The sequence below is a fragment of the Lemur catta genome, chromosome X (assembly GCF_020740605.2).
Source record: "Lemur catta isolate mLemCat1 chromosome X, mLemCat1.pri, whole genome shotgun sequence".
NCBI classification, from domain to species: domain Eukaryota; kingdom Metazoa; phylum Chordata; class Mammalia; order Primates; family Lemuridae; genus Lemur; species Lemur catta.
In genome coordinates this window covers 57,827,306-57,855,034 of record NC_059155.1, presented here as the reverse complement: position 1 = coordinate 57,855,034, position 27,729 = coordinate 57,827,306, and the positions used below count along the sequence as shown (strand labels likewise).

The window sequence follows — 27,729 nt, the reverse complement described above, 5'->3', positions numbered from 1 at the left end:
GCGGTCTAGGGCGCAGATATTACCAATATTGGCCGAGAGGCGGCGCAGTTCCGCAGCTTAAAGCTTGGACTGGAGACGGTGCGCAGGCGCAGAGGACCCAAGGAGCGGCTTAATATCTTGCGGAGGGATAAATTGAGAGGAGGAGCGTGGCTGAGAAAGCAACGCAAACAGGGAGGCGTGATTCAACCAAATTCCCCTTGCCTGTTTGCTGCCGCTGTTGGGGGCGTGGCCTAGAGTCCCCTTCTCGGAAATGTGGGCGAGCCGAATCTAGTTTTTCCTCTGCGTCTGAGGCGTTGCTTAGTGAGAGTTCTCGAATCGCCCCTCAGCGATTGGCTACCTCACTTAGGGGGCGTGGCCAGATGAGCCGTCCATCCTGGTGTGGTCACTTCCTGTGGAGTTTCCGCAACCCTGAGAGGAGGGGGACGAGGACGAAGGGGAGGAGGGCGGTAGTCCCGGGTTAGGTTGAGGCGGGGGTGTCGGTCCGTTCAGGGCGGGGGATGACTCACGGCCCATCCCATCTCCCCGACGCCGCCTGCCTGCCCGCGCAGAACTAGTTCCATGGCTTAGCGGAGGAGGAGGCGGTGGCGACGGGGGGGGAGGGGGACTCTTATTTTGTTAGGGGGACCGGGCCGAGGCCCGACCGGCCTGGCAGGGCTCGCCCGGGGCCGGGCGTCATGTCTCATGCGGCCGAGCCAGCTCGGGACGGCGTAGAGGCCAGCGCGGAGGGTCCTCGAGCCGTGTTCGTGTTGTTGGAGGAGCGCAGGCCGGCCGACTCGGCCCAGCTGCTCAGGTGCGGGGCCGCCTGGGGCTGGGAGTGCCAACTGGGGTTCTTGGGGGCCTGGTCTGGGGCAGTGGGGGCCCCGCACTGGGATTGGAGGCCCTCGGCCTAGGCTTGGAGGATGTCGGGGCGCCTGTCTTGGGGGGACACCGAAGAAATCTGGTAGTGGCCTCCTTTGAGACTTAAAGGAGTCGTGGAAGTGCATTAACGGGGGCCTGGCCAGATTTTGGGGAACTCTTGACTGGGTCTACAGGGGTTGATTCTGGAGTATCCAGAAATTGGTCTAAGGTAGCTGAACTTGGGGGACTGGGACTCTGGTTAGAGGCTGAATTTGGGGTCCTTGAGTCAGGCACGAGGGGAATGAATTTGAGGGGACACTCTATCAGGTGAGGCACTGATTTTAAGGGAATCCTAGAATTTTTTTCCCTCAGTGTGGGAGAAGGGGTCCCAGGGGCTTGGTGAGTCTTCAGTAGCTGGTTACTGTGTTGGGGGATAACGTGAATCTGGAGAGATTTGTGGCTATCTCAGATATGCTGCCTGAGACCAGCCTTGTGGTGTGAGTGAATGAGCAAGAAAAGCAACATCTAGCAAGACTTGACCAAAATAATCCTTTTACCCCTATCCCGCCCTCCCCCCCCCAGCTGGGGCAGATACTAGGGATAGTGGAAAAGCCCTCTTCCCACACTTCCATGACTTCCATGGGGGCTTGAGCGGGAGACAGCGGGGCAAACAGAGGGGATGGAGATGATGTTACCTCTTAGCTCAGAGAAAGCCTCAGACCTTATTTGGGAACCCAGAGGAGGGTCTTGTTCCTGCTGCCACTTGCCCTAGACTCTCAGCCAGCCTTGCCCACTCCCTACCCACACACTCTTCTTTTTATCTTGCCCCAGTCTATCTCTCAGCTCCTGGGGGTAATCTTGAATCTGTCCCCAGAGCTGGAACGAGTACAGATTGCACCATCTCTGCCTGGGTGGGTCCTCTCTGGCCTCTGCTCATCCGTACTTCATGAGCAGGCTTTGGAGCCCTAGGGCTCTCTGCCCAACCCAGCACCCATCTCTTCGGAACTTCTGTGCAATGGGTGTGTGAGCATGGGAGGGGTCTTTGCCTCCTTTCTGCCTGGGATTGTGCTGAGCTCAGCAACTCCCCGAGCTTCCTCTTCCCGACTTCCTGGGTGGTTTTAGGGCCCCATCTGAGTGTGAGGAGAGGAAGGAAGACAGATCCTTGGGGAGGGGAGAGAATTCTTATCAAGTGAAGTCACCGCAATCCCTCAGGATTCTAAATCCCTGACTAAATTCAAGGATGCATATTCATCCACGTGTGTGTTTGTGTCCCCTGCACACTGGGGTCCTTGGACCCAGCATGGTGGGCTGAGCAGGAGCCTTTCTGTATATCGATTCACCATCTTCTAATTCCTTTATCACAACCTAGATCATCACAGTAGTGGGCATAGTTGAAAGGGAGGGGTCTACATGGATTGTTATTTTGTGTGCCAGTGGGTGTTGGTATTGGGGGTGTGTATGTGTGTTTTGATCTATCCAAAAAACAGGAGAGAGCTGGGAAGACTCCTCCGGCTAAGAAAAGAATGCTTGTATAAAGCAGATCATCTACCCCAGTTCTCCCTCTTGTAAATCCAGACTATTGGAGCGAGGGGAGCCTTTGATATTTCCATTTTTGTATTTGGGTGTGTGTTGGCATCCCATGAACTCTGGGGATGGGAAAAACTCCTGCAAAGTGGTAAATCCTTATGTCATAAACCCCAGTTCTGTTTGTGATGCATTTGGTTTGTGTTACAATGGACCGTTAGACTGAGGGATTGTGTGTGTGTGTGTGTGTGTGTGTGTGTGTGTGTGTGTGTGTGTGTGTGTCTCCACACCTGGGCCCACATTCAGCTGTAAAGAAAACAGCAGGGGGGGTATGGAGGCTGGGAGAACTCTGAATACAAAGTCAGAATTCCTTCTGTAAAGTCCCTTGTTATTCCTAAATTCTTGTTTTCCTCAAACCTAGGTTGTTGTTACAGTGAGGGGGTTGGGATCCAGGCCCTCTCACGATTCTGACTCTTAAGGTATGGGTAACACAACATTCAACAATGGGGAAGGGAAAGGATGTGGGAATTTATGGTGATGGTACCCAGCAGGGTGGCCAGATTTGAGAGAGTTTCTTCTCTCTGTCTCTCTCTCTCATCTCTCCGTCTCAGGGGAGGGCTGAGGAATAAGGTCTCCCTTCTGTCACTGACCACCACCCCTACCTCCCCCCTACCCTCAGCCTGAACTCTTTGCTTCCGGAATCTGGGATTGTTGCTGATATCGAATTAGAAAACGTCCTTGATCCTGACAGCTTCTACGAGCTCAAAAGCCAACCCCCACCCCTACACTCAAGGTATGACTCACCTATCTGACTTCCCTCCCAATTCCTTAGCCCCCCTCTCCCCTCTCCCCTCTTGATGGGCAGAGGCCCTCCATACCAGCCCAACCCATTCCCTTACCAGCCTGCATTTTTCCAGATGGTAAAATTGGGGGCCAGAAAGAGTGTGTCACACAGGAAAGCAGGTGGTTAAGCTAGGATTCCAGCATCTCTAACAAGACCTCCCCTGCCTACCCCACCTGCACACCCATTCATACACAAATATTCCAGCCAGCCTGGAACACCCAGAGATAGGGCATGGCCTGCTTAAACTCATACCCCCAGGTGGGTGGTGGAGCCCTCCCCCCAGCCCCTACTCAGCCCCCTCCCACCCTCAGCCCTTGGGGACCCCCTGCTGGTCTCTTCTTTCCCCCAGCTTGGAAGTCTAAATGTGCTGAGTCATCGGCCTGGGCTGTAAGAGAGGGGAGGGGACCTTGAAGAGGGGCAGGAAGAGAGGATTATGAAATCCCTGAGATTTTCAAGACAGACTAACTCCTGGGACCAGAGGCCCAGGCAGGGGAGGAAGAGGGGCCTGGGGCTGCCCTTATAGCCTGATGTCCACCCCAAGAAGCTCAGATAGCATCACTAGCTTCAAGTTGGGCTTAGGAGCCCTCTGCATCCACATTCTACTGCCACAGCTTCAATTCTGCTTCAGCTCGCCTCTAAACAGGATAAACCCCCTCTCGCAGAGCTGAGCAATAGCATTTCTACTTACTGCATAAACAGGCTCAAATCTAGGTGTCACCATAGATCTGAGGGCTAAAATTCCCCCACCAGACTATTACTTCTGAGTGCTGGGACCATGTCTGATTCCAGTGTCTCCTCTAACAGACTGTGAACCCTGAGGGCTGTCACCAGTTTCTGTGTTTCAGCCTCCACACTGTAGCCTCTGAAGGTAGAGAACAGGCCTGGTTCCTGTGTCTACTCCATCACACTGTGACCCCTTAGGCTCAGGATGAGACGTTTAGCTTACCTGTGGCCCCATATTTCCCATTCCACAGCCTCCCAATATCACTGCAGGCCACACCAACCACCCCAGCTACACTCTCTGCATCGTCTTCTGCAGGGGGCTCCAGGACCCCTGCCATGTCGTCATCTTCTTCATCGAGGGTCTTGCTGCGGCAGCAGCTCATGCGGGCCCAGGCGCAGGAGCAGGAGAGGCGTGAGCGTCGGGAACAGGCTGCAGCAGCTCCCTTCCCCAGTCCTGCACCTGCCTCTCCTGCCATCTCTGTGGTTGGTGTCTCTGCTGGGGGCCACACATTGGGCCGTCCACCTCCTGCTCAGGTGCCCAGGGAGGTGCTAAAGGTAAGATGAGGTCCAGAGGCCTTGGGAGGAGGGGGCTCCTGGTGACTGAAGAGTGGTCCTAGGAGCTAGAGGTGGCCTGGGCTTCCTGGTGGCAAAGTTCTAGGGGATCTAAGGAATGTCCCTGGTACTGTTTAAATGGTCTGTGCTCGTATCCCAAGTGTGTAGGGTTTCTAAGGTATTCTTGTGGGGTTGTGAGGGGTTCTTGTGGCCATGAAGATGTCTTGGTGGACCATGGAGGGTCGTGAATGCCTCAAATGGGCCCTGGCTTTGTAGGAAGAGCTTTGTGCTTGTGTGTGATTTGTTAGCAGTTCTTTGCCCATTAGGGCATCTGGGGAAACCATGTATGGTCCCCAGGTCTGTTAAGTGGTGTTAGAGACTGGACAGGGGAGTCTTGGAGACTGTGATGAGTTTTCCAGAAACTGAGGGATCCTGTCAGCCATGGGTGGATCTTGGGGGCTATGAAGTATTTCTGAGAGAGTTTGGGTCCTAGGAGAGATGCACCAATATCTTTGGGGGGTTTTCAGATTCTACTGGGGGTTCTCCAGTTTGCCTGCCTGAGTTTAGGAACAGATGAGTTAGGAGAGTCAAGCTGGGGCTCAGAGTCACCCCTCCAGCCTTGTTCTACCTTTCCCCTCCCTTTCCTCATCTCTCTTATCCCACAGGTGCAGACTCACCTGGAGAACCCAACGCGCTACCACCTACAGCAGGCGCGCCGGCAGCAGGTGAAACAGTACCTGTCCACCACACTTGGGCCCAAGCTGGCTTCTCAGGCCCTCACCCCACCGCCAGGGCCCGCAAGTGCCCAGCCGCTGCCTGCCCCTGAGGCTGCCCACGCTACCGGCCCCACAGGCAGCGCTCCCAACAGCCCCATGGCGCTGCTCACCATCGGGTCCAGTTCAGAGAAGGAGGTAAGAGGCTGCAGCCAGCCCTCACACACTCCCCCCACCCCAAATTCTTCTAACCTTGTACAGGATTTACTTCTTCCCCCAGATTGATGATGTCATTGATGAGATCATCAGCCTGGAGTCCAGTTACAATGATGAGATGCTCAGCTATCTGCCCGGAGGCACTGCAGGGCTGCAGCTCCCCAGCACAGTGAGTCCTTGAGATGGGAGGTTTGTCTGAAAATGAGGGCACCCCTCTCTCACTGAGACCACATCCGTGCTGGCTTGTGTGTATATGGGACCCTTGCTGTGGATTGTGCCGAGATGTAGAGGGAGGCCTGATGGCAAGAATGGGGCATCCCAGTGCCCTTGGGCCTTGCTAGACTGCTTGAGAGGTGGGCCTTGTACACCTTGGGAGATAGGGGGTGGGGAGTTCACAGAAATACTAGGGCATACTAAGGTGTTAGGTGCTCAGGCTTTTCTGTAAGAAGTACCAAGAGGTGGCCCTCTCAGCTATTTGAGTGTACCAAGGGATTTGGGTCATTGGGACATACCCAGACCATGTAGCGATTGGAATATACCTAGTCTCTTGGAGTGAACTGTGCCAAGAGGTTGGGTCCTCGTAGACAGTGGATAAAACTTTCTAGAGCAAGGGGATATACCATTGTAACATTCTGGTTCTCAGACATTCCAAGAGTCTCATAACTTGCTTTGCAACATACATAGTGGTTATAGCTTTGCTTTTTTCCAACTTATCAAGAGGATAGAAGCATGTATAAAAATGGTACCAGTTTCTCAGAACTTTTTATTGATTTGGACATAGATAGAGATTGAGACCTTATATTAAATGGATCCAGCAGACTGGAGGGGGTTTCAAGTGATGAAAACTCATCAGGAGGTGAGAGTTTGGTGTACTTCTAGATTAGTGTGCTGCCGTAGAGTGTATCCAGGATATAAAAACTAGGCTAACATAAAAGCAGTGCTAGTTGACTAGTTGGACAAGAATCTCCTGAGAGGTCAGGATGTGCAGGAACGTACTAGAGTCAGGACCTTGGTACATGGTAGCAGGAGACTGTGGTATGGAAGGTGGTGTGACTTGATTTTAGCAAAAGACTGAAGATTAGGTTGGAACTCTCCAAAAGGCCAGATTTTGGATGGAACGTTGCCATGACAATTTACCAAAGTCTGAGAAGATTGGGTTGGAGTGTTTTAAGAATGCTGGATTGGAATGTTGTGCTGGGAGGAGCTAACAGACTGGACTATCGCATCAGAGCCGACAAAGACCTAAGAAGAGTGGTTTTCTGCATTTCTTCTTAGACCCAGCCCTGGGATGTGGGAGAGGGGCTTTAGAGGTCACTGAGGAATATGAGGAGGTGAGGGTGGGAGGTGATAAGCCGGGCAGTCTCCAGTCTCCCAGCAAAGCAGGATGGGTCCAGTTTGCTCTGTCCTCCCTGTAGGGTTGCCATGGGAAATTGCCTTAAAAGAGAATGAAAGGTTCTCGTGCTGAGTCAGCCAATCCTTGTGTTAGAGGGCCCTGTCTTTGGGATGTGTGGAGGGTCAGTAGTATGGTTCTGAGATGGGCTGAGCTTGGAGTCTGTTCCCAATCACTGTTTCTCTGCCCTCCCTGCCCCCAGCTCCCCGTGTCAGGAAATCTGCTTGATGTGTACAGTAGTCAGGGTGTGGCCACACCAGCCATCACCGTCAGTAACTCCTGCCCAGCTGAGCTGCCCAACATCAAACGAGAGATCTCTGGTAAGTGAGAGGGTCTTGGCCCCACCCTGTACCCTGGTTGAACCTCATGCCTACCAGGTCTGCAGGTGGGCCTGATTCTGGGGCAAAGGGCTCAGACATACAGAAATGGGGACCATTTGCCCTGTTTTTCCATGTGGCCCATGGTCCTGCTTTCACCTCACTTCCTCTCACTTTCTCATCTTAGATTAAACAACTGGCTTGTCACCATGGCTTCATAAGAGATTGTAAAAGAAAGGCACTTAAAAAAAATCAGCCAGGCAGGGTGGCTCACGCCTGTAGTCCCAGCTACTTGGGAGGCTGTAACAGGAAGATTGCTTGAGCCCAGGCATTCAAGGCTGCAGTGAGCTATGATGATGCCACTGCACTCCAGCCTGGATGACAGAGACCCTATCTCAAAGAAAAAAACAAGTCACTTCCTTTGCCTACCAAACCCTATCTCAGCGTCTGCACATGCTCCCTTCTTTCCCGTACCGGAGGCCCTCACCACCCTCACTCTCTTCCAGAGACCGAGGCAAAGGCCCTTTTGAAGGAACGGCAGAAGAAAGACAATCACAACTTGAGTAAGCCAGACAGTGTGTGCCCTCGCTGCGCAGCCCTGCCTTGCCCCGAGTCCCAGCCCCCCATGGGGAGCCCCTCTGCAGCAGCCTCCCAGCTCCGCTTTCTGTCTCTTCCCTCCTTGGCTGATTGATGACTCTTTTCCACTCTTTCTTTCTCTCCCCCTTCCTCCAAAGTTGAGCGTCGCAGGCGATTCAACATTAACGATAGGATCAAGGAGCTGGGCACTCTCATCCCCAAGTCCAGTGACCCGTGAGTCTGGCTGGGAACCTCAAGCCAGTGGGAGGTGGGGCGGGCACCCTGTGCTGCTGAAATTGTGCTTTGGTGGGCCCCCCAGGCAGTCTTGCCCAGGCAGTTCTCCTCTGGCTCCTTCTCAGCCTGAGCAGGATTGCACACCCTCACTGTTTCCCCACTGAACATTTTAGGTACATGACATTATGGTCTCTGTGCCCCATCTGGTCCCTGTAGGGTATATACACTGACATTTGTGTTCACTTAGCACGTCCTTTATTTATTCAAGGTTTATTTACTGAGCCTCTGTTTTGTGCCAGGTACCATGCTAGGCACTGAGGATACCAGAGGGAACCAAACAGACAAAGATCCCTGACCTCATGGGACTGATGTTTTATTGAGGGCAGCCAGACAGTAAAATGAGATAAAATAAGTAAAATCCATGAGATCTGTTATGATGACTGTTAGGAGAAGAATGAAGAATAAAAGGAAGATGAGAGAATGATGCAGAGGGTTACAGTTTGGGGTATAGAGGGTGGGGACAGGGCAAGCTTCAAGTGGCAAGAATAAAGAGCATAAGGGGGTGAGGCAGGAAGCCATGTGGGCACCTGGGAAAAGGGTATTCAAGGCCGAGGGCGCAGCTGGGATCGAGGCCCTGAGATAGGAATGGTTTTCCATGTTCCAGCAACACTGAGAGGCCAGTGTGGCTGTAGTAAGATAAATCAGAGGGACATAGGTGAGAGAGGAGCCATAAGGGATCAGGTGACAGAGGGCTTCCAGGGTCAAGAGTGTGATCGGGCACCATTGGAAGGTTCCAGGTAGGGGTTTTCATCTGAGCACTCCATAGCTTTGATGTACCCCCACCTCAAGCTTTAGATATGTGGGGTGCTCTGTCTGCCAGGTGCAGTCCCCCCTTCAGTGCCTGAGAAACCCCTTGTGCAGCACTCTCTTCTTTCCTCCCACTTCGGGCCCCACAGGGAGATGCGCTGGAACAAAGGCACCATCCTGAAGGCCTCTGTGGATTATATTCGCAAGTTGCAGAAGGAGCAACAGCGCTCCAAAGACCTGGAGAGCCGGCAGCGATCCCTGGAGCAGGCCAACCGCAGCCTGCAGCTCCGAATTCAGGTCTGGAAGGGGGAGATGGCGGCGGGTAGGGGTGGGAGGCAGAGAAAGAACAGGCCAGGGTTTCCCCTCCTGTACTTGGGGGATCCCCAGGCTTCCCAACTCACATGAGGAGGAGGAAGATAAGTAATAATCATAACATTAACAAGAATACTAATGAATATTAGCTAACATATGTCGTATTTATCTTGTGCCATGCAGTGTGACAGGAGCTTTATATCCAATAATTTATTTAATCCCCACAACAAACCTATGAAATAGGGACCATCATTATACCCATTTTACAGATTGGGACTCCAAGGCTCAGAGACATTAAGAGACTTGCCCCTAAGGTTTCATAACTAGTGAGTGGCAGAGGCTGAATTCCAACCCAGGCAGCCTGTCCTTTTAGCATTTATACTCTGCCTCTGAAGGACTCTGAACCCCATCTTATCCCACACTCCCCCCTTACTTTTTGCAGGAGCTAGAACTGCAGGCCCAGATCCATGGTCTGCCAGTACCTCCCAGCCCAGGGCTGCTCTCCCTGGCCACGACTTCAGCCTCTGACAGCCTCAAGCCAGAGCAGCTGGACATTGAGGAGGAGGGCAGGCCGGGCACAGCAACGTTTCATGTAGGGGGGGGACCGTCCCAGAATGCTCCCCATCAGCAGCCCCCAGCACCACCCTCGGATGCCCTTCTGGACCTGCACTTTCCCAGCGACCATCTGGGGGACCTGGGGGACCCCTTCCACCTGGGGCTGGAGGACATTCTGATGGAGGAGGAGGAGGGGGTGGTGGGAGGACTGTCGGGGGGTGCCCTGTCTCCGCTGCGGGCTGCATCTGACCCCCTGCTCTCTTCAGTATCCCCGGCGGTCTCCAAGGCCAGCAGCCGCCGCAGCAGCTTCAGCATGGAGGAGGAGTCCTGATCAGGCCTCTCCCCTCCCCTGGGGCTTCCCCACCCAGGAAAGGAGGACAAGTCAGGATGAGGCCCCGCCTTTTCCCCCACCCTCCCATGAGACTGCCCTACCCAGGTATTCTGGGGGAAGAGGAGATGTGATCGGGCCCCACCCCTGTAATCAGGCAAGGAGGAAGAGTCAGATGAGGCCCTGCCCCTTCCCCAAAGGAACAGCCCAGAGCAGGTATTTTTAGAAGGAGAAGGCTGCAGAAGGTGATGAGACCAGGGCGTATCCCCTGATGATCACAGCCTCATCCCTTTCCCTGTGGGATCCATCCTTGCCTAGGTGAGGGAAGGAGACTGGATGGGGTCCCACCCCTGTCCCCTAGGGACTGTCCTAGCCAGGTCTCCTAGGAAAAGGAGGTATCAGGATAATGCTCGATCCCTTCTCTTAGAACCACCAGTCTGGTCCATCCTGGCACAGAAGAGGAATCAAATGATAGGGGTCCTAGTCCTGGGAGTTTAAGCCCTGCCCAGGCTAGGAACAGAAGTGAGAATGAGACCCAGCCTCTTCCCCTGGGAACTCAGTCCTGGCCTTCTAGGAATGGAGGAGCCAGGCCCTGCCCCTTCCCTCCAAGGACAGCCCAGCGCAGGTATTTCAGGTGTGGAGGAGTCGGTAGGACCAGGGTACCCTGTGTGGAGATCACAGCCCTGCCCTTGTCCCTTAGCAACATCCCATCCAAGCATTCCATACTGCAGGGAGGAGTGGTACTTAAGCTCCCCCGCCTTAACCTGGGACCAACCTGATCAAACCTTAGGAGGGCTCTGAGACAACCTTGCTCTTGGAGAAGGTGGCGACTCTTGAAATCTTATGGACTGACTTTCCAGACCTAGATCTGGAGTGAGAGTTGGGCCCCCACCATTGGGCACAGTCTTGCCTTCTTCCTTGAGGGGCAGTTTGGGGAAGTGATGGGGATCAGTGGGGACTGAGTCCAGGTTCCCAGAATTGTTTTTCAACATGTAGAGGAACGAGATGAAGGAAGGGGCCATTCCTGGGAGTTCCCCAGCCCAGGAAAAAGTGGAAGCTTCCCCCCACCAAGGCAGAGGCTTGGAAGAGGGTTGCAAAAGCATATGGTACCCCCTCGTTTGTTTATCTGGTTTTTTATTGACCTCCCTACTCAGAAGCTAGGTCACCCCCAACCTCTAGCCCCCACCCAGTTCTCCATTTGGAGGTATCTCCCCACTTCAGAGTTATCAAGAGACACTCCCTGCCCATTCACACCCCTTCTACCACCTACACCCAAGGTTGTCAGATTTGGATTGCTGGGGCCAGACCCCAAGTAGTGTGTACTGAGGGGTCTGTAGGTTTGTGATTAAAATAATAAACGCTAGGCGTGTTTGATGCGCTTTTAACTTTGGCAGAGAGTCTCCTGTCCTTGTTTTTAACTGTGCAGTGGACATGGTCCATGCAGGCCAGGAGGGATAAAAGTTCTTGGGAGAAACAGATTTCAGAAGGATGGGTAAAAGAATTTAGGTAGGAAGAGGGGCTGGAGGCAAACAATCTGCAAACAAAAAAAATCAGTTTTTTCTATGACCTGCCAGGCACCATCCTAACTGCTACAAGCGTTTCACCTAATTTATTTCTCTAAGGAGCGTTAATCAGAAGCTGCTGCTTATTCCCATGTAGTATTTGAGGAAACTGAGGAATAGGATCTAAGGAACGGTTCCAAAGATGTACAGCCTGTGAATGGGTGAAGCGTGAGATGGTAAAGTCAGGTGCATGAGGCCTTGGGATTAAAAAATGCCACTGAGGGCAGAGGGGAAAGACTTTTTTGAAAATTCACATTTGAAACTAATAAGGAAGTACATAGGATATTTCCTGACAGACAACAGAGGTGTTCCAGATGGTGGAAAGGGCAAAGACAAAAACCATAAAGGTAGAGGAACAAGGCAAGCAACTCAATTTTGGAACAGATGTTGAGATTTGGGGAGAATTTAAGTGGGCATAAGTATCTTGTTGAAGGCTCAGAAATATTTCTTCCTGGAATTTCTCAACCAGACTCACTGCCAGGACAAGCATCAGGCTTGGTCCCTGTGTCTCTCCCACCAGACTGACCCCTGAGGGCTACAACCAGGCTTGGTCACCATGGCTCCCCAGCCAGATTGCAACCACCACACTTGTCACCTCTTTCTAACTCATCATGCTGCTACCCTTCAGGCCTGGTTGCTGAATCTCTATCACCAGACTGGTGGCTTCCTCATACTGTTATTTTTTTCTCCTCAACTTTGCTATACTCTCTTATTTATTTTATAAACATAACATGTAATGCCCAGAATTGGGGGGTTTTTTTGTTCGTTTTGTTTTTTGTTTTTTTTTTGAGACAGAGTCTCACTCTGTTACCCAGGCTAGAGTGCTGTGGCATCAGCCAAGCTCACAGCAACCTCCAACTCCTGGGCTTAAGCAATCCTTCCTCCTTCAGCCTCCCAAGTAGCTGGGACTACAGGCACATGACATTATAGGCACGTGACACGATGCCTGGCTAATTTTTCTATTTTTGATAGAGATGAGGGTCTCGCTCTTGCTCAGGCTGGTCTCAAACTCCTGACTTCAAGTGATCCTCCCGCCTCGGCCTCCCAGAATGCTAGGATTACAGGCATGAACCACCATGCCCAGCCACAGAATTTTTTTTTTTTTTAAGGCTGGTCAAATGAAGCAGTGGGAGTGGAGAAGGAACAAAGGAATCTGTAACTGGTGTTTTTTTTTTAAGTTTCTATTCTGAAGTAGATCTACAGAAGAGTTGTAAAGCCATTAGAGAGAGCTTCTATACCCATCACCCACCTCCCCTTAATGTTAATATCTTTATAAAACTATGGTACATTTATCGATGCTAAGAAAATTACATTGGTAGAATACTATTAACTCAACTTTGGACTTTATTTGGATTTCACTGGTTTTTCCGGTAATGTCTTTTCTGTTCTAGGATCCAAATAAGGACACTGTATTAATTATCCATTCCTGTCTAACAAATTACCACAGTCTTAGAGGCTACAAACAACACATATTCATTATCTGTCAGGTTTTGTGAGTCAGGAGTCCAAGCTGGGCTCAGCTGGTCCCCAACTTCAGTGTCTCATGAGGGCACAACCAAGGAAAGAGGGCAGGATTGAGGATTCCTCTGAACGTGCAACTGGGGAAGGATGCGTTCCGTGCTCCTGTGGTTGTTGGCAGGATTCAGTTCTCTGCAGCCTGTTGAACGGAAGGCCCCAGTTCCTTGGTGGCTGTCAGCCAGAGGTGCCCTCCACCATTGCTGTGTGTCCCTTTATGGGAGGCAGTTCACAGCATGGTAGTTTGCTTCATCAAAGCCAGCGAGAGAGAGTTGGCTAGCAAAATGGAGGTAACGTCTCGTAATCTAATCATAGAAGTGATATCCCCTCAATGTTGAGGCATTCTTCTGGTTAGAATCACATTACTGTGCTCACTTTGGCAGCACATATACTAACATTGGAATGATACAGAGATTAGCATGGCCCCTGTGCAAGGATGACACGCAAATTCGTGAAGCTTAAAAAAAAAGAAAAGAAAAGAATCACGTTACTGAAGGTGAGAGGATTATAAAAGTCCGTAAATATAGCTGGTGGGAGGGTGATAGGGAAGACCCCCATCTATTGCTTGGCACAGCAGCCACCTAGGGCCCCCCTCTCACGGAGGACCCACATTGGCATGTTACTAACCTAACACCTGGCACATTAGCATATCACTAACCTAACATCTAGTACATCAGCATAACACTAAACCTAATTATCTGGTGCAAAACACTAACCTAACCTATTGCCTGGCGGGCATTAGTCACCTGAGACCCCTCCCCTTGGATCAGCCCAACTTAATAAAAATGAAAAAAATTGGGTAGATGGGGCTCAGAATTTGGTGGCAAGACCCCTCTGAGCCCACCGGCAAATAAACCTTGATTCTCCGACTCTCCGTGTGCCGCTCGGTTTGTCCTCGGGACTGCTCGCTGTAACACTTGCCGTAACAAGGGCATCTTAGAAACTACCTACCACAGAGACCACATTACATTTAGTTGTCGTATCTTCTTGGTCTCTGCTGACAGTTTCTCCCAGTCTGTCCACTAAGAAGGCCTACAAATTGTGCTATTCCAGAAACAACGAACACATCTAGTATTTCTAAATGCCATTCTTCAATAAAAGGAACCAGGGCTCCTAGGGAAATGGCTGATTTTAAGGTTGGAGCAGAGAAATACAATATGAGCCTGGATCATCCTACAGTGTTAGAAAGTAAGGAGGTAACTGGAAAAAAAATGAGAGCATATCATAAGGTTACAGAAGCCAACCTGAAAACTCCCAATGGCCAAAGCTGGAACAGTTTGAACAAAAATGGTAGTATTGAATTATAGTCCAAAAAATAAACATCCATGATTCCATACTTATATAAATAAGTGATATGATTGAATAAATAAGTAAATGCTGAGAGCCAGGTGCGGTGGTGCGTGCTTACAGCTCCAGCTACTTGGGAGGCTGAGGCAGGAGGATTGCTTGAGCCTGGTATTTCGAGGCTGTAGGTAGTGTGCTCTGATCGTGCCTGTGAATAGCCTCTACACTCCAGTCTGGGCAACATAGCAAGACCCTATCTCAATTAAATACATACATACATGCATACATACATACATACTGGAGAAATAATTCCAAATAATAAATACAGAAGAAATGAGGGAAGTAGAAAATTCCCATTAGAATACCACAGTAATAATTATGGCAGGCAAGATCCACTAAATGCTAAAACTAGTGAGCAAAACTTTAAGGTGAAACACAATAGTTGCAGAGCCTTAAAAGTATCACCCCCAAAATATATACTACATATTGGATTCTCATTTCTCCAAGAGATGGAGCTTAATTCTCTTCCTGCTCTTGAATGTGAGCTGGACTTCGGGATTGCTTCTAGTGAAAAGAGTATGGATATGCCTTTGTGGGTCTTAGAGAAGTAAAAAAGAGTCTGGAAAGTGAAAAATAGTAAACTTACAGTGGAAAATCCTGGCAGACACCACCTTAACCAAGAGATAAATGTTAACATCATCAGTAATAAGACATAATGTTATCATACACCCTCTGATATGATGCAAGGAGAATGGCATCTCACTTTTGTGGTATTCTTTCCCCAAAACCCATAACCTCAGTGCAACCATGAGAAAGTATCAGAGAAACCCAAATTGAGAGATATTCTACAAAATACTTAAACCGGTATTCTTCAAAAGTGCCAAAGTCACAAAAGACAAGGAAGACTGGTATATTTAATCAAATACAGTCATATTTGTCTTCATCTGTCAATTGTGGCTTTTTTATTCTTGCCATGAGACTGAAGCTGGTGGCATTATAGAGACATGTTTATCAAGGCTTCTCAGTGTCTTTTATATCCAGCTGTACTGGATTGTGATAACCTCTGAGTGAGGGGAAGCAAGTAGTAAGCCCTATGATGGTTCCTTCTCTCTGCCTGGGTCAGTTTTAGGCTCTCCCTGCAGAAAAGTGCAACCTAGGCAGAGAATAGCAATACAGCTGAGCTGGGGAGAGAGCAGTCAGATTTTGAGGCTGCTGAGACTTCAGTCTATCAGGCATGACACTGGAGAGAAAAGAACTTTGCAGAGGTGTAGTTCCAAAAATCACCATAGGCTTTACTTTAGGTCTTTCACTTAGAACAAAATGCAGCTTAGTATTTTGGCCAAACAGTAAGCTGTGCAGGCTTAGAGCGAGATGCTGCAAGACTGGGAAGGGAACAGTCCTGGGCTTATGTGAACTGAATGGAGATTCCAGGGGTTGCACGGTTCTATAAGAATTTTGAACAGCCGGGGTGGAGAGTCCTCACCCAGTATCCACTGAGAAACAAAGACCCCAGAAAGGCCATTCAGCCCTAGAGTAAGGATTACTTGTAGATCCTCCCTAAAATATCCAAAAACATGCCTCAAAAGAATCAAGCTGTATCATGGGATTGATAATGTATGTAGACATAATATACATAACAATAACACAAAGGACATTATTTGGTAAATGAAAACACTGTTGCAAGGTTTTTCCATCTTACATGAAACGGTACAAAATTAACTTTAAGTTGACTGTGATTATTTTTTTTCTTTTTCTTTTTCTTTTTTTTGAGTAAGAGGCTTGCTCTGTTGCCCAGTAGAGTGCCGTGGTGTCAGCCCAGCTCACAGCAACCTCAAACTCCTGGGCTCAAGTGATCCTCCTGCCTCAGCCTCCCAAGTAGCTGGGACTACAGGTGTGCACCACTACACCTGGCTAATTTTTTTTATATTTTTAGTTGCCCAGCCAGATTTTTTTATATTTTTTAGTAGAGATGGGATCTCACTCTTGCTCAGGCTTGTCTCAAACTCCTGAGGTCAAGCAATCTTCCCACCTTGGCCTCCCAGAGTGCTAGGATTTACAGGCGTGAGCCACCACGCACAGCTGACTGTGATTATTAATAGTTAAGGCTTTCGGATCCGCCATCTGTGGTGGAACCACCACCAAGATGCAGATTTTCGTAAAAACCCTTACAGGGAAGACTATCACTCTCGAGGTCGAACCCTCAGATACAACAGAAAATGTAAAGGCCAAGATCCAGGATAAGGAAGGAATTCCTCCTGATCAGCAAAGACTGATTTTTGCTGGCAAGCAACTGGAAGATGGATGTACTTTGTCTGACTACAACATTCAAAAGGAGTCCACTCTTCATCTTGTGTTGAGACTTCGTGGTGGTGCTAAGAAAAGGAAGAAGTCTTACACCACTCCCAAGAAGAATAAGCATAAGAGAAAGAAGGTTAAGTTGGCTGTCCTGAAATACTATAAGGTGGATGAGAATGGTGAAATTAGTCGCCTTCATCGGGAGTGTCCTTCAGATGAATGTGGCGCTGGAGTTTTTATGGCCAGCAACTTTGATAGACATTATTGTGGCAAATGTTGTCTAACTTACTGCTTCAATAAACCAGAAGACAAGTAATTGTATATGAGTTAATAAAAGTTATGAACTAACAAAAAAAAATAGTTAAGGATGCATTTTGTAAACACCAGGGCAACCTCTAAAGAAAATAATGAAAACAGGTACAGCTGAAAAGCCAATAGAGGAATAAAAATTGAATATTAAAATATGTTTGTTAACTCAAAAGAAGGTGGGGGCCGGGCGCAGTGGCTCACGCCTGTAATCCTAGCACTCTGGGAGGCCGAGGCGGGAGGATCGCTCGAGGTCAGGAGTTCGAGACCAGCCTCAGCAACAGCGAGACCCCATCTCTACTAAAAATAGAAAGAAATGATCTGGACAGCTAAGAATATATAGAAAAAATTAGCCGGGCACGGTGGCACATGCCTGTAGTCCCAGCTACTCGGGAGGCTGAGGCAGGAGGATCGCATGAGCCCAGGAGTTTGAGGTTGCTGTGAGCTAGGCTGACGCCACGGCACTCACTCTAGCCTGGGCAACAGAGTGAGACTCTGTCTCAAAAACAAACAAACAAAAAAAAAAAAAACAGAAGGTGGGAAAGGAGGAACAGACAATCAAAAACCGAAGGAATAAATGGAAAACAAATAACCATGTGACAGAGCTTAATCTGACCATATCAATAATTCCATAAAATGTAAATGGAGTAAAAGATTCAATTAAAAGGCAAGGATTTCAGACTGGAAAATCAAAAAACAAGACCCAACCAGAGCCAGGATTAGGGTGAGGCAAGATAGGGACTAGCCTTTGGTATAAAATTTAAGGGGGCACCAAAAAATTCAGTAATCAAAGTAAATACTATTTTATCGCAACTTGGAAAAATTAATGCAATGCAATCCATGATGCACAAATATCAGAATTTTACATAAAGACAAGATTACATCCTAAGTTTGCAATATCCCGAGAATTGTGAAAGTGGAGGGGAGGGACAGGCTTGATGATATGAAAAAAATCCCTCACTTGTAATTTCTTCTGATTGTCATTATTCCATACTGAAGGAAGTTGACAAATTTGTTTCATTGTTTATAGTTGCAGTTTACAGTACTGCAGGGTAAAAGGGAAAGTTTTATTTTATTACAAAGACATGTTTGTGTGATCTAAAGAAACATTATTAAGAGCACTTAGATAAGCAATACAAATGTTATTAATATAATTGACTTTTCACAATAAAATTATTTATTTATTTATTTATTTTTGTATTTTTAGTAGAGACGGGTCTCGCTCTTGCTCAGGCTGGTCTCCAACTCCTGACCTCAAGTGATCCTCCTGCCTCGGCCTCCCAGAGTGCAAGGATTCCAGGCATGAGCCACCACGCCCGGCCAATAAAATTTGATCAAACATCAAACATTTTCTAGAATTTTTTTTTTTTGATACAGAGTCTCACTTTGTCCCCCTGGGTAGAGTGCAGTGGCGTCAGCCTAGCTCACTGCAACCTCAAACTCCTGGGCTCAAGGGATCCTCCTACCTCAGCCTCCCAAGTAGCTGGGACTATGGGTGCATGCCACAACACTCAGCTAATTTTTTTCTATTTTTAGTAGAGATGGAGATCTCACTCTTACTCAGACTGGTCTTGAACTCTTGAACTCAAGCAATCTTCCCACCTCAGCCTCCCAGAATTTTAGGATTACCGGCATGAGCTACCTCACCCGGCCTGAAATATTTTTTTAAACCAGGAAAATTAAAAAATTACCAGGAAATGTTTATACTTTATTCACTTAAAACCATGACAAGTAGTTCACTATTATTAAATCCTTTTATAAAAATTTATTTTTTGACTACTTATCTTTCACTAAATTTGTCTGGAAACCTGGTACATAATTTTCTGCTGTTTTGTAATTTTTGATTTGGGTAAATTCACACCTAGTGGGTGTGGTATGCACTCTCTGGGGATGGGCACGCTTGTAGCTCTGACTCAGGCAGTTCAAAGGCAATATATGTAACCTCAACATTTGTACCCCCATCATATTTTGAAATTAAAATAAATAAATAAATGAAAGTTTTAAAAATTTATTTTATTTCATTTAGGGACAGGATCTCCCTCTGTTGCCCAGGCTGGAATGTAATGGCATGATCATAGCTCACTGCAGCCTCCAACTCCTAGACTCAAGGGATCCTCCCAACTTGGCCTCCCAAAGTGCTGGAGTTACAGGTGTGAGCCACTGTGATAGGCCTGATTTTTAAGTTTTTGATGCAAATTGTTATGCATACCTGCTTTATTGTTTTTTAATTGATATAGCTAATCAGTACCAACACACTTGTTTTATTGTTAAATATCAAAATCTATACAAATCTTCTCTACTCTTCTATTTACTCTAAATATTGTATTAATGAAAAATAAATATATTTTAAATTTATACTAAAAAATTTTAGACAAATATGACATCTAAAAAGCCAAGTGGTACGATGTTCAGGAAAAAAAGAAAGGGAGCAGTTACAATTTTTGCTATAAAAACCTGGTATTCTAGCTACGGAAAATGACCAAGTTTCTAACATTGACATTAGAATAGCATTACCATCAAATTCAGAGTTAACTAAACCACCTTCTTCAAAGTATGAAGGAAAATTAAAGAAAGGGAAATGTTCAAAATTACAGTAACTGGTAACATTGAGTGTGATCAAGAAATTAAGAAAATGCCATTTGAAATAAATTTTAATAATCTACCTTCTTGACTGCCAATTGCTTTTTAAATTTTTTTTTTTAGCATTTTTTTTTTTTTGAGACAGAGTCTCGCTTTTGTTGCTCGGGCTAGAGTGAGTGCCGTGGCATCAGCCTAGCTCACAGCAACCTCAAACTCCTGGGCTTAAGCCATCCTACTGCCTCAGCCTCCCAAGTAGCTGGGACTACAGGCATGCACCACCATGCCCGGCTAATTTTTTTTTCTATATATATTTTAGTTGGCCAGATAATTTCTTTCTATTTTTTAGTAGAGACGGGGTCTCGCTCTTGCTCAGGCCGGTCTTGAACTCCTGACCTTGAGTGATCCTCCCGCCTTGGCCTCCCAGAGAGCTAGAATTACAGGTGTGAGCCACTGCCCCCAGCCTAGATGGGCTATTCTTATGTCTGCTGTAAAAAACTACATTAAAAACATATACAGATACCCAATGGGCATCAAGATCAAATACAATCAAGGTAATTCACTCAAAAATTAAAGATGTTAATCAAATATTGAAAGATATAATATCAAATGACATATTGCGTTATGTGAAATCAAAAGCATCTTGGTGCAAATAGATTACAAATTTTTATGTAGTTTATCTGTATGGGATATATTTTGAACCAAGTGGGAAAAGTTAATAAAGCTCTACAAGAAAAAATCCTGACTATTTTTAATGCTGCATGCTTAAGAGAAGCTGTATTCCTTTGTTTACAACAAATAAGAGACAGTAACTTTGAAAGCAATTTTGGGGTGTTTTTTATATATAATTTTTTAATTGTGGTAAAAAAACACACAACCACATAATATGAGATTTACTCTGTGTAGTACAATATTGTTAACCATAAGCACAATGTTGTACAGCAGATATCTACAATTTTTTCATCTTGCATGATTGAAATTCTATACCTCTGTGGTCCCCAGCCCCCAGGCTGTGTGAACTGGTACAGGTCAGTGGCCTGTTAGGAACTGGCCACACAGGAGGAGGTGAGCACCAGGCAAGCAATCAAAGCTACATCTGTATTTACAGCTGCTCCCCATCACTCACAGCACCGCCTGATCTCCACCTCCTGTCAGATCAGCTGCAGCATTAGGGTCTTATAGGAGTGTGTACCCTACTGTAAACTGTTTGCTTCTGAGTTAGATTACTTAACATACCTCATGTAAGTGGAACTATGCAGTATTTGTCCTTCTGTGACTGGCTTATTTCACTTGACATGTCCTCCAGATTCATCCATGTCATCACAAATGACAGGATTTCCTTCTTAGTTATGGGTCAATAATATTCCATTGTGTATATATACCACATTTTCTGAGATGGGGTCTCCCTATGTTACCCAGTGCAGTGGCTATTCACAGGTGTGATAATTTCACACTACAGCCTCAAATTCCTGGTTTCAAGCGATCTTCCTTCCTCAGCCTCCTTGGTAGCTGAGACTACACGCCTATGGCACTGGCTTATACCATATTTTCTTCTCTTTTTTTTTTTTTTTTCTGGAGACAGAGTCTTACTCTGTTCCCCTGAGTAGAGTGCCGTGGCATCAGGCTAGCTCACAGCAACCTCAAACTCTGGGGCTCAAGTGATCCTCCTGCCTCAGCTTCCTGAGTAGCTGGGACTACAGGTGCACACCACAACACCTAGCTAATTTTTATATTTTTAATAGAGACCTGGTCTCGCTCTTGCTCAGACTGGTCTTGACCTCCTGAACTCAAGCAATCCTCCCACCTCAGCCTCCCAGAGTGCTAGGAGTACAGGCACGAGCCATTGCACCCAGGCTATACCATACTTTCTTTATTCATTCATCAGTGGACATTTGGGTTGCTTCCAGTTCTTGGCAATTGTGAATAATGCTGCAATGAATGGATCTCTTTGAGACAGGGTCTCACTCTGTCGCCCTGGCTAGAGTGCAGTGTCATCATCGTAGCTCACTGCAACCTCAAACTCCAGGGCTCAAGCCATCCTCCTGCCTCAGCCCCCCAAGTAGCTGAGACTACAGGTGCCCACCACCATGCCTGGCTAATTTTTCTATTTTTGATAGAGATGGGGTCTTGCTCTTGCTCAGGCTGGTCTCGAACTCCTGACCTCGAGCAATCCTCCTGCCTCGGCCTCCCAGAGTGCTAGGATTATAGACATGAGCCACCGCACCCAGCCTAAGCAGATATACTTTCAATGATTTATAATATAAATTCAGCATTGTGTTTGGATCTTCTTAGACTGATTTATGAATTTTGCTTAGTGAAATCCTTTTTTTTAAGAGACAGTGTCTCACTCTGGAGTGCAATGGCCTGATCATAGCTCGCTGCAGCCTCCAATTCCTAGGCTCAAGCAATCCTCCCACCTTAGCCTCCTGAGTAGCTGGGACTACAGGCCTGTGCCACCACATCTGGCTAATTTGTTTGTTTTGTGTTTTGTAGAGATGGAGCCTAGCTATCTTGCCCAAGCTGATCTCAAACTTCTGACTTCAAGTGATTCTTCTGCTTTAGCTTCCCGAAGTGCTGGGATTAACAGGTGTGAGCCACCATGCCTGGCTGCTTAGTGAAATCTTACTCAACTTTGGAAGTGGCTCTGAGAATGTTTTAATAATACCAGTCACAGTGGTGCCCTGCCAAAGAAGTTCCTGTAAGCTGAAGTTAATTAAAAATTATTTCAGATCATCACTTGTCAAGAGAAATTGTCAAACATGGCAATTCTCTCAGCTGAAAATGAGCTTAAGCAAAGAAATACATTTTGAAAATACAACTGGTGAATTTGCTTCTATTAAAGTAAGGAAAGTAAAATTATAATAAATTCTGGGTTTTGGGTATAAATAAAATATTTAAACTTAAAATAATATGAGTTTTGGCCAGGCATGGTGGCGCATGCCTGTAGTCCCAGCTACTCGGGAGGCTGAGGCAGGCGGTGGCTTGAGCCCAGGAATATGAGTATGCTGTGATCTAGGCTGATGCCACAGCACTCTAGCCTGGGTGACAGAATAAAACTCTGTCTCAAAAATAAATAAATAAAAATCTGAATCTTAATACACCTACATCACAATTTGTTAATATTTTTTCAATGACTAATGTTTTAAGAAAATTTAACCATTTAAAATTACATAAAATATGTATATAGGGACACACAGTTTTCCTTCTGCCTCAGGCTCCAATATGGTTTGGCATGGCACTAGACCCAGCTTATATGGTATGTAAAGGAGAAATACATTAAATATAAAGACACAGTTTGGAAGTTATAGCATAGAAAAATATATACCATTCACACACTAAGCTTGAGAAACCTGGAATGGCTATATTAATAACAACAAAATAGACTTTTAAGACCCTCTACCAGAGATAGAGGGACATTTCATAATGAGAAAAGGGTGAATTTATCAGGAACACAAACATAAATGTGTGAGATACCTAACAACAGCATTTCACAATACATGACACAAAACCCAACAAAATAGACAAATGCACAATCATGATTGGAGATTTTAACATCCTTTGCTCAGTAATTGATAAAACTACCACATTGGGTGGGGCATGGTGGCTCACACCTTTAATGCTAGCACTTTAGGAGATGGAGACAGGAGGATCTCTTAAGGCCAGGAGTTCAAGACCAGCCTGAACAATATAGCAAGACTGTCTCCACAAAAAAATTAAAAATAACCTTCCAGATTAACAAAGCAATAAGGAGATTTCCACTTCCAACTAAGAGGGAGTAATAGGAATCTAATTTGCCCTCCTGCCTGAAACAAATAAAAATCGAGATAAATAAAAATAATATGAAACTACAAATCTCAAGATATTGGACATCAGACAAAGAAGGAAAGTGATCCCTGACAGATGAGAAACAAACAAAGTGAGGTTTATGATTGCCCAGCTTACTGCCTGGAGACTGAGAGGTCAACTCAGTATGAACCTTGAAAACATGCTAAGTGAAATAAGCCAGACACAGGACAAATATTGTATGATTCCACTTATATGTGATATCTAGAATAGGTAAATTCATAGAGACAGAAAGTGGAATAGAGGTCACCAGGGGGTAGGGGTGGAGGAGAATGGGGAGTTATTGCTTAATAGGTACAGAGTTTCTGTTTGAGATGATGAAAAAGTTCTGGAATTAGTGGTGATGGTTACACAACATTGTGAATGTACTTAATGCCTCTGAATTATACAGTTACAAAAATGATAAAATGGTACATAAAATGACACATTTTATGTTATGCATATTTTGTCACAATTTTTAAAAAGGTTAAAGGAGAATACTATGAACAACTTCATGCCAATAATTCTGACAACAAATTCCTTGAAAAACACAAAATACCAGTGCCCATTCAGGAAGAAATAGATAACTTTTTTTTTTTTTGAGACAAAGTCTCACTCTGTTGCCCGGGCTAGAGCAACAGCCTAGCCATGCTGTCAGTCTAGCTCACAGCAACCTCAAACTCCTGGGCTCAAGCGATCCTCCTGCCTCAGCCTCCTGAATAGCTGGGACTACAGGTGCGAGCCACCATGCTTGGCTAATTTTTTTTGTTTCTATTTTTAGTCGTCTGGCTATTGTTTTTTTCTATTTTTAGTAGAGATGGGGTCTCGTTCTTGCTCAGGCTGGTCTTGAACTCCTGACCTCGAGCAATCCTCCCACCTCGGCCTCCCAGAGTGCTAGGATTACAGGCGGGAGCCACTGCCCCCAGCCAGATCTTTCTAAAGAGAACAGTCTCAGTCTTTTCTGTACAAAGACATATATAAGAAAGACATTGTCTTATATAACCAGATTATCATTATCAAAATCAGGAAATTAATAGTGATACAATCCTCTTATCTATTTTACAGACATTATTCAAAGTTTTCCCAGTTGTCCCAGTGATGTCTTTTATAGTAAAATATAAAAAAAAATTTATGGTATAGGATTCTATCCAGGATTATATGTTGTATTTTATTTTACTTTACTATTTTATTTTATTTTATGCAATTTAGTATGGGGTCTTGCTATGTTGTCCAGGCTAGTGTGCAGTGGCTATTCACAGGCACGACTGATCATAGCACACTACAGCCTCAAACCCCTGACCTCAAGTGATTCTCCTGCCTCAGTCTCCTGAATAGCTGGGACTACAGGTGCATGCCACCACAGCCAGCTAGTTTTTTCAAAAAAATTTTGTAGCTACAGGGTCTCACTATGTTTTGCAGGCTGGTCTTGCAGGCTGAACTCTTGGCCTCAAGCAATCCTCCTGCCTTGGCCTCCCAAAGTGCTGGGATTACAAGCATGAGTCGACTCACCATGCCTGGCTGTGATTTTCTAATTCTATCATTTCTTCTACATTTATTAGTTGGCATTCCTTTGTAAGTAAGAGTTTTCCCTTCTCCTCTATTTATTTATTTAGGTCACTTTGGACTCATGGATTCTTCCCTTATTCAAATTCATTCAATGGATGGTAAAACAAGATGTTTCAGGCTAATCTTGTACTTTCCCTGCCCCAGCCCTGGAATCAGCCATTTCTCCAAAGGGCACTGGTTCTTGTTAGTGGAAAATGCTAAGGAGACAAGAGAAATCAATTAGAGGCAGTTTAATTGACTGGAAAATAAGAAATAAAGATATCTCTATTTTCAGATGATATGATTTTTGTGCCTGGAAAATCCTAGAGACTCAATGATAAAACTAACTCTAACAAAAAAGTATTCAGTAAAGTAGAAGGATACAAAATTAACACAGAGAAATCAATGGCCTTTGTATATACAAACAGTAACCAGTTAGAGGATATAATGATAGAGAAAGCCTCAATTACAATAGCAACAAAGAAAATAATATACTTAGGAAGAAACCTAAGGAGAAATGTGAACACGGAAAACCTATGTGAAGAAAACTTTAGAGTGCATTTGTCAAACCACATAGATCTTTACAGTACAAAAAAGGCATCTTAATGCATGCAAATTTTTTTTCAAAAAATCAACCAGGAGGTCAGAGGATCCAGTATAGAATGGAAATTGCGACAACATAATCTAACTATATTACAAATGTATAACATAACCTCACTGAAGGAGGTGGAGGAAGAGGTGCTGACCTAAGTTACTTTAGAAAATGGTGTTTTGATTGGAAACTCCAAGGCTAAAGACAAAAGGAACTGTACAAAAACATTTAACTCTGGTATAATTGTGGGTGTATGGGTTAACAATTCTGGTACTGCTATACATGTATAGTGGTATTGAACAATTAAATAATTTGGTGGTGGATCGTGGAAACTAAGTTTCTCATTGTTGCAATGGGAGGTTACAGATAAGCAAGAAGGGAAGGCTAGAATGAAGCATGTAGTACTGGAATATCAGTATGAATTCATGTTTATTTTAAAATACATATAGATGGATAGATACAGAAATAAGTACATATGTTTGTGTATACATGGGCTAGCATACATACACACATTTCCTAGCTCCTAGGGTCATAAACATGGTCAAAAGATGCCTGACAATGTGGGAGAAAATATTTGCAATATATGTTACAATAAAGTGTTAATATCCCTAATATACAAAGAACTCTTGAGCATTGGTGGGGGGAAAAAGACCAAAAAACCAAATAGAACGAACAGGCAAAAGATGTGAACTGACAACAAACATTTTTAAAAAGGCCAGGTGTGGTGGCTCATGCCTATAATACCAGCACTTGGGATGCCAAGGCAAGAGGATCGCGGAGGCCAGGAGTTGGAGACCAGCCTGGGGCAACATGGTGAGATATCTCCCCCCCACACCCGTCTGTATGAAAAATTAAACAATTCACTGGGCATGGTGACTTTCACTTGCAATCCCAGCTGCTAGGGAGGCTGAGGTGGGAGGATTGCTTAAGCCCAAGAGTTCTAGCCTGGGCAAAAAAGCAAGACCCTGTCTCTAAAAAAAAAAAAAGAAAGAAAGAAAAGAAAAGAAAAAGAAAAAAAGTTAAGATAGTCTTTATAGTTAAACACATAAGATGTTCAATCTCACTCATAATAAGAGAAACATAAAGTAAAACTACACTAAGAAAATGGATAAACAAATTGTGGTATATCCACACTATGGAATTTTACTCATCAATAAAAGGAAAAAAAATACTGATACGCAAAACAACTTGGACGAATCTCAAAAGCATTATGCTGAGTGAAAGAAGCCAGGCACAAAAGAGAACATACTGTCCCATTCCATTTGAATGAAACTCTACAAAAAACAAATATAATCTAGTGTCAGGAATCCAATCAGTGGTTGCCTGGGGTGGGGGTGGAGTTTGTGATGGGACATAAAGGGGCCTTTGGGGAGGAATGGAAATGTTCCATATCTTGTTTGTGGTGGTGGTGGTTACAAGGTTGTGAACATTTGTCAAAACTCACTGAATTGTACCCTGAAAATGGGTGCGTCATACTGAGAGATAATGCTATCTCAATAAAGGTCATTAAATTAGGAAAGAAAAAAAAGATCCCTGGCTGAAAATATTTTCTTACAGCAGGCAAATCATTTACTCCTATCAAAATGAGAAAAAAAATTAAAACCACACTGAGATACCATCTCTCACTCTTAGATTGGTGAGGGTTATGGTGCATTTAAAACTTATTTGATTTTGTTACATGGATACTTTAATATTATAAATAAAAAAATAAAATAAGCAAAAAAAGGAAAAAAAAATTATTTGAATGTTCCTGGTGCTTCACCAGCCTGGTTTGTTTTTGTTTTTTTAATGAAACTTTTTTTGTTTAATTCATTCTTTCCTTTGTTTTTTGTTGTTGTTGTTTGTTGGTTGGTTGGTTGGTTGGTTTTTTTGTTGTTGTTGTTGTTTTTCGAGACAGGGTCTCACTCTGTCGCCCCTGGTAGAGTGCAGTGGTGCGATCAATAGCTCACAGCAACCTCAGAGTCCTGGGTTCAAGCGATCCTCCTGCCTCAGCCTCCCGAGTAGCTGGGACTACAGATGCGCGTCACGCATCACCACGCCTGGCTAATTTTTCTAATTTTTGTAGAGACGGGGGCGGTGGGGAGGGGGTGGTCTCGCTCTTGCTCAGGCGGGTCTCGAACTCCTAAGCTCCTGAGCTCAAGCGATCCTCCCACTCCGGCCTCCCAGAGTGCTAGGATTACAGGTGTGAGCCACCGCGCCCGGCTTCTTTCAGATATTTTTAATTTATTGGTGGCTAGGTCCAAGTGATGTATAGCATCACGTTAACAAAATCACTGTCAAATCTTAAAGAAAAGGCGGGGGTG

The 27,729-nt window shown here is 45.7% G+C and overlaps 2 protein-coding genes and 1 non-coding gene across 3 annotated transcripts; all 3 read left to right on the top strand.

Annotated features, from left to right (window-relative positions):
• Positions 1–386: 386 nt before the first annotated feature.
• TFE3 (transcription factor binding to IGHM enhancer 3) lies at positions 387–11,318 on the top strand. The gene is made up of 10 exons (XM_045538376.1): positions 387–790; positions 3,041–3,154; positions 4,180–4,483; positions 5,146–5,391; positions 5,474–5,578; positions 7,002–7,119; positions 7,623–7,679; positions 7,851–7,926; positions 8,883–9,030; positions 9,488–11,318. The coding sequence occupies exons 1-10, from the start codon at positions 675–677 to the stop codon at positions 9,929–9,931; spliced, it is 1,728 nt and encodes a 575-aa protein (XP_045394332.1). The 5' UTR covers positions 387–674; the 3' UTR covers positions 9,932–11,318.
• Positions 11,319–13,372: 2,054 nt separating this feature from the next.
• On the top strand, positions 13,373–13,476 carry LOC123628955. The gene has a single exon (XR_006731834.1). It is a non-coding gene; the product is annotated as a U6 spliceosomal RNA (small nuclear RNA).
• Positions 13,477–16,398: 2,922 nt separating this feature from the next.
• Positions 16,399–16,932, top strand: LOC123628005 (ubiquitin-40S ribosomal protein S27a-like). Its single transcript, XM_045537586.1, has one exon. It carries the CDS (start codon positions 16,433–16,435, stop codon positions 16,898–16,900), a length of 468 nt encoding a protein of 155 aa, XP_045393542.1. The 5' UTR covers positions 16,399–16,432; the 3' UTR covers positions 16,901–16,932.
• The last annotated feature ends 10,797 nt before the right edge of the window (positions 16,933–27,729 follow it).

What these genes read in the sequence shown, in the direction of transcription:
- TFE3 (XM_045538376.1), top strand. Translation starts at nt 675, where the DNA reads ATGTCTCATGCGGCCGAGCCAGCTCGGGACGGCGTAGAGGCCAGCGCG. An exon ending in GAAAGACAATCACAACTTGA is followed by an intron (nt 7,680 to 7,850) that starts GTAAGCCAGACA and finishes CTTCCTCCAAAG; the next exon opens with TTGAGCGTCGCAGGCGATTC. An exon ending in ATCCCCAAGTCCAGTGACCC is followed by an intron (nt 7,927 to 8,882) that starts GTGAGTCTGGCT and finishes CGGGCCCCACAG; the next exon opens with GGAGATGCGCTGGAACAAAG.
- LOC123628005 (XM_045537586.1), top strand. Translation starts at nt 16,433, where the DNA reads ATGCAGATTTTCGTAAAAACCCTTACAGGGAAGACTATCACTCTCGAG.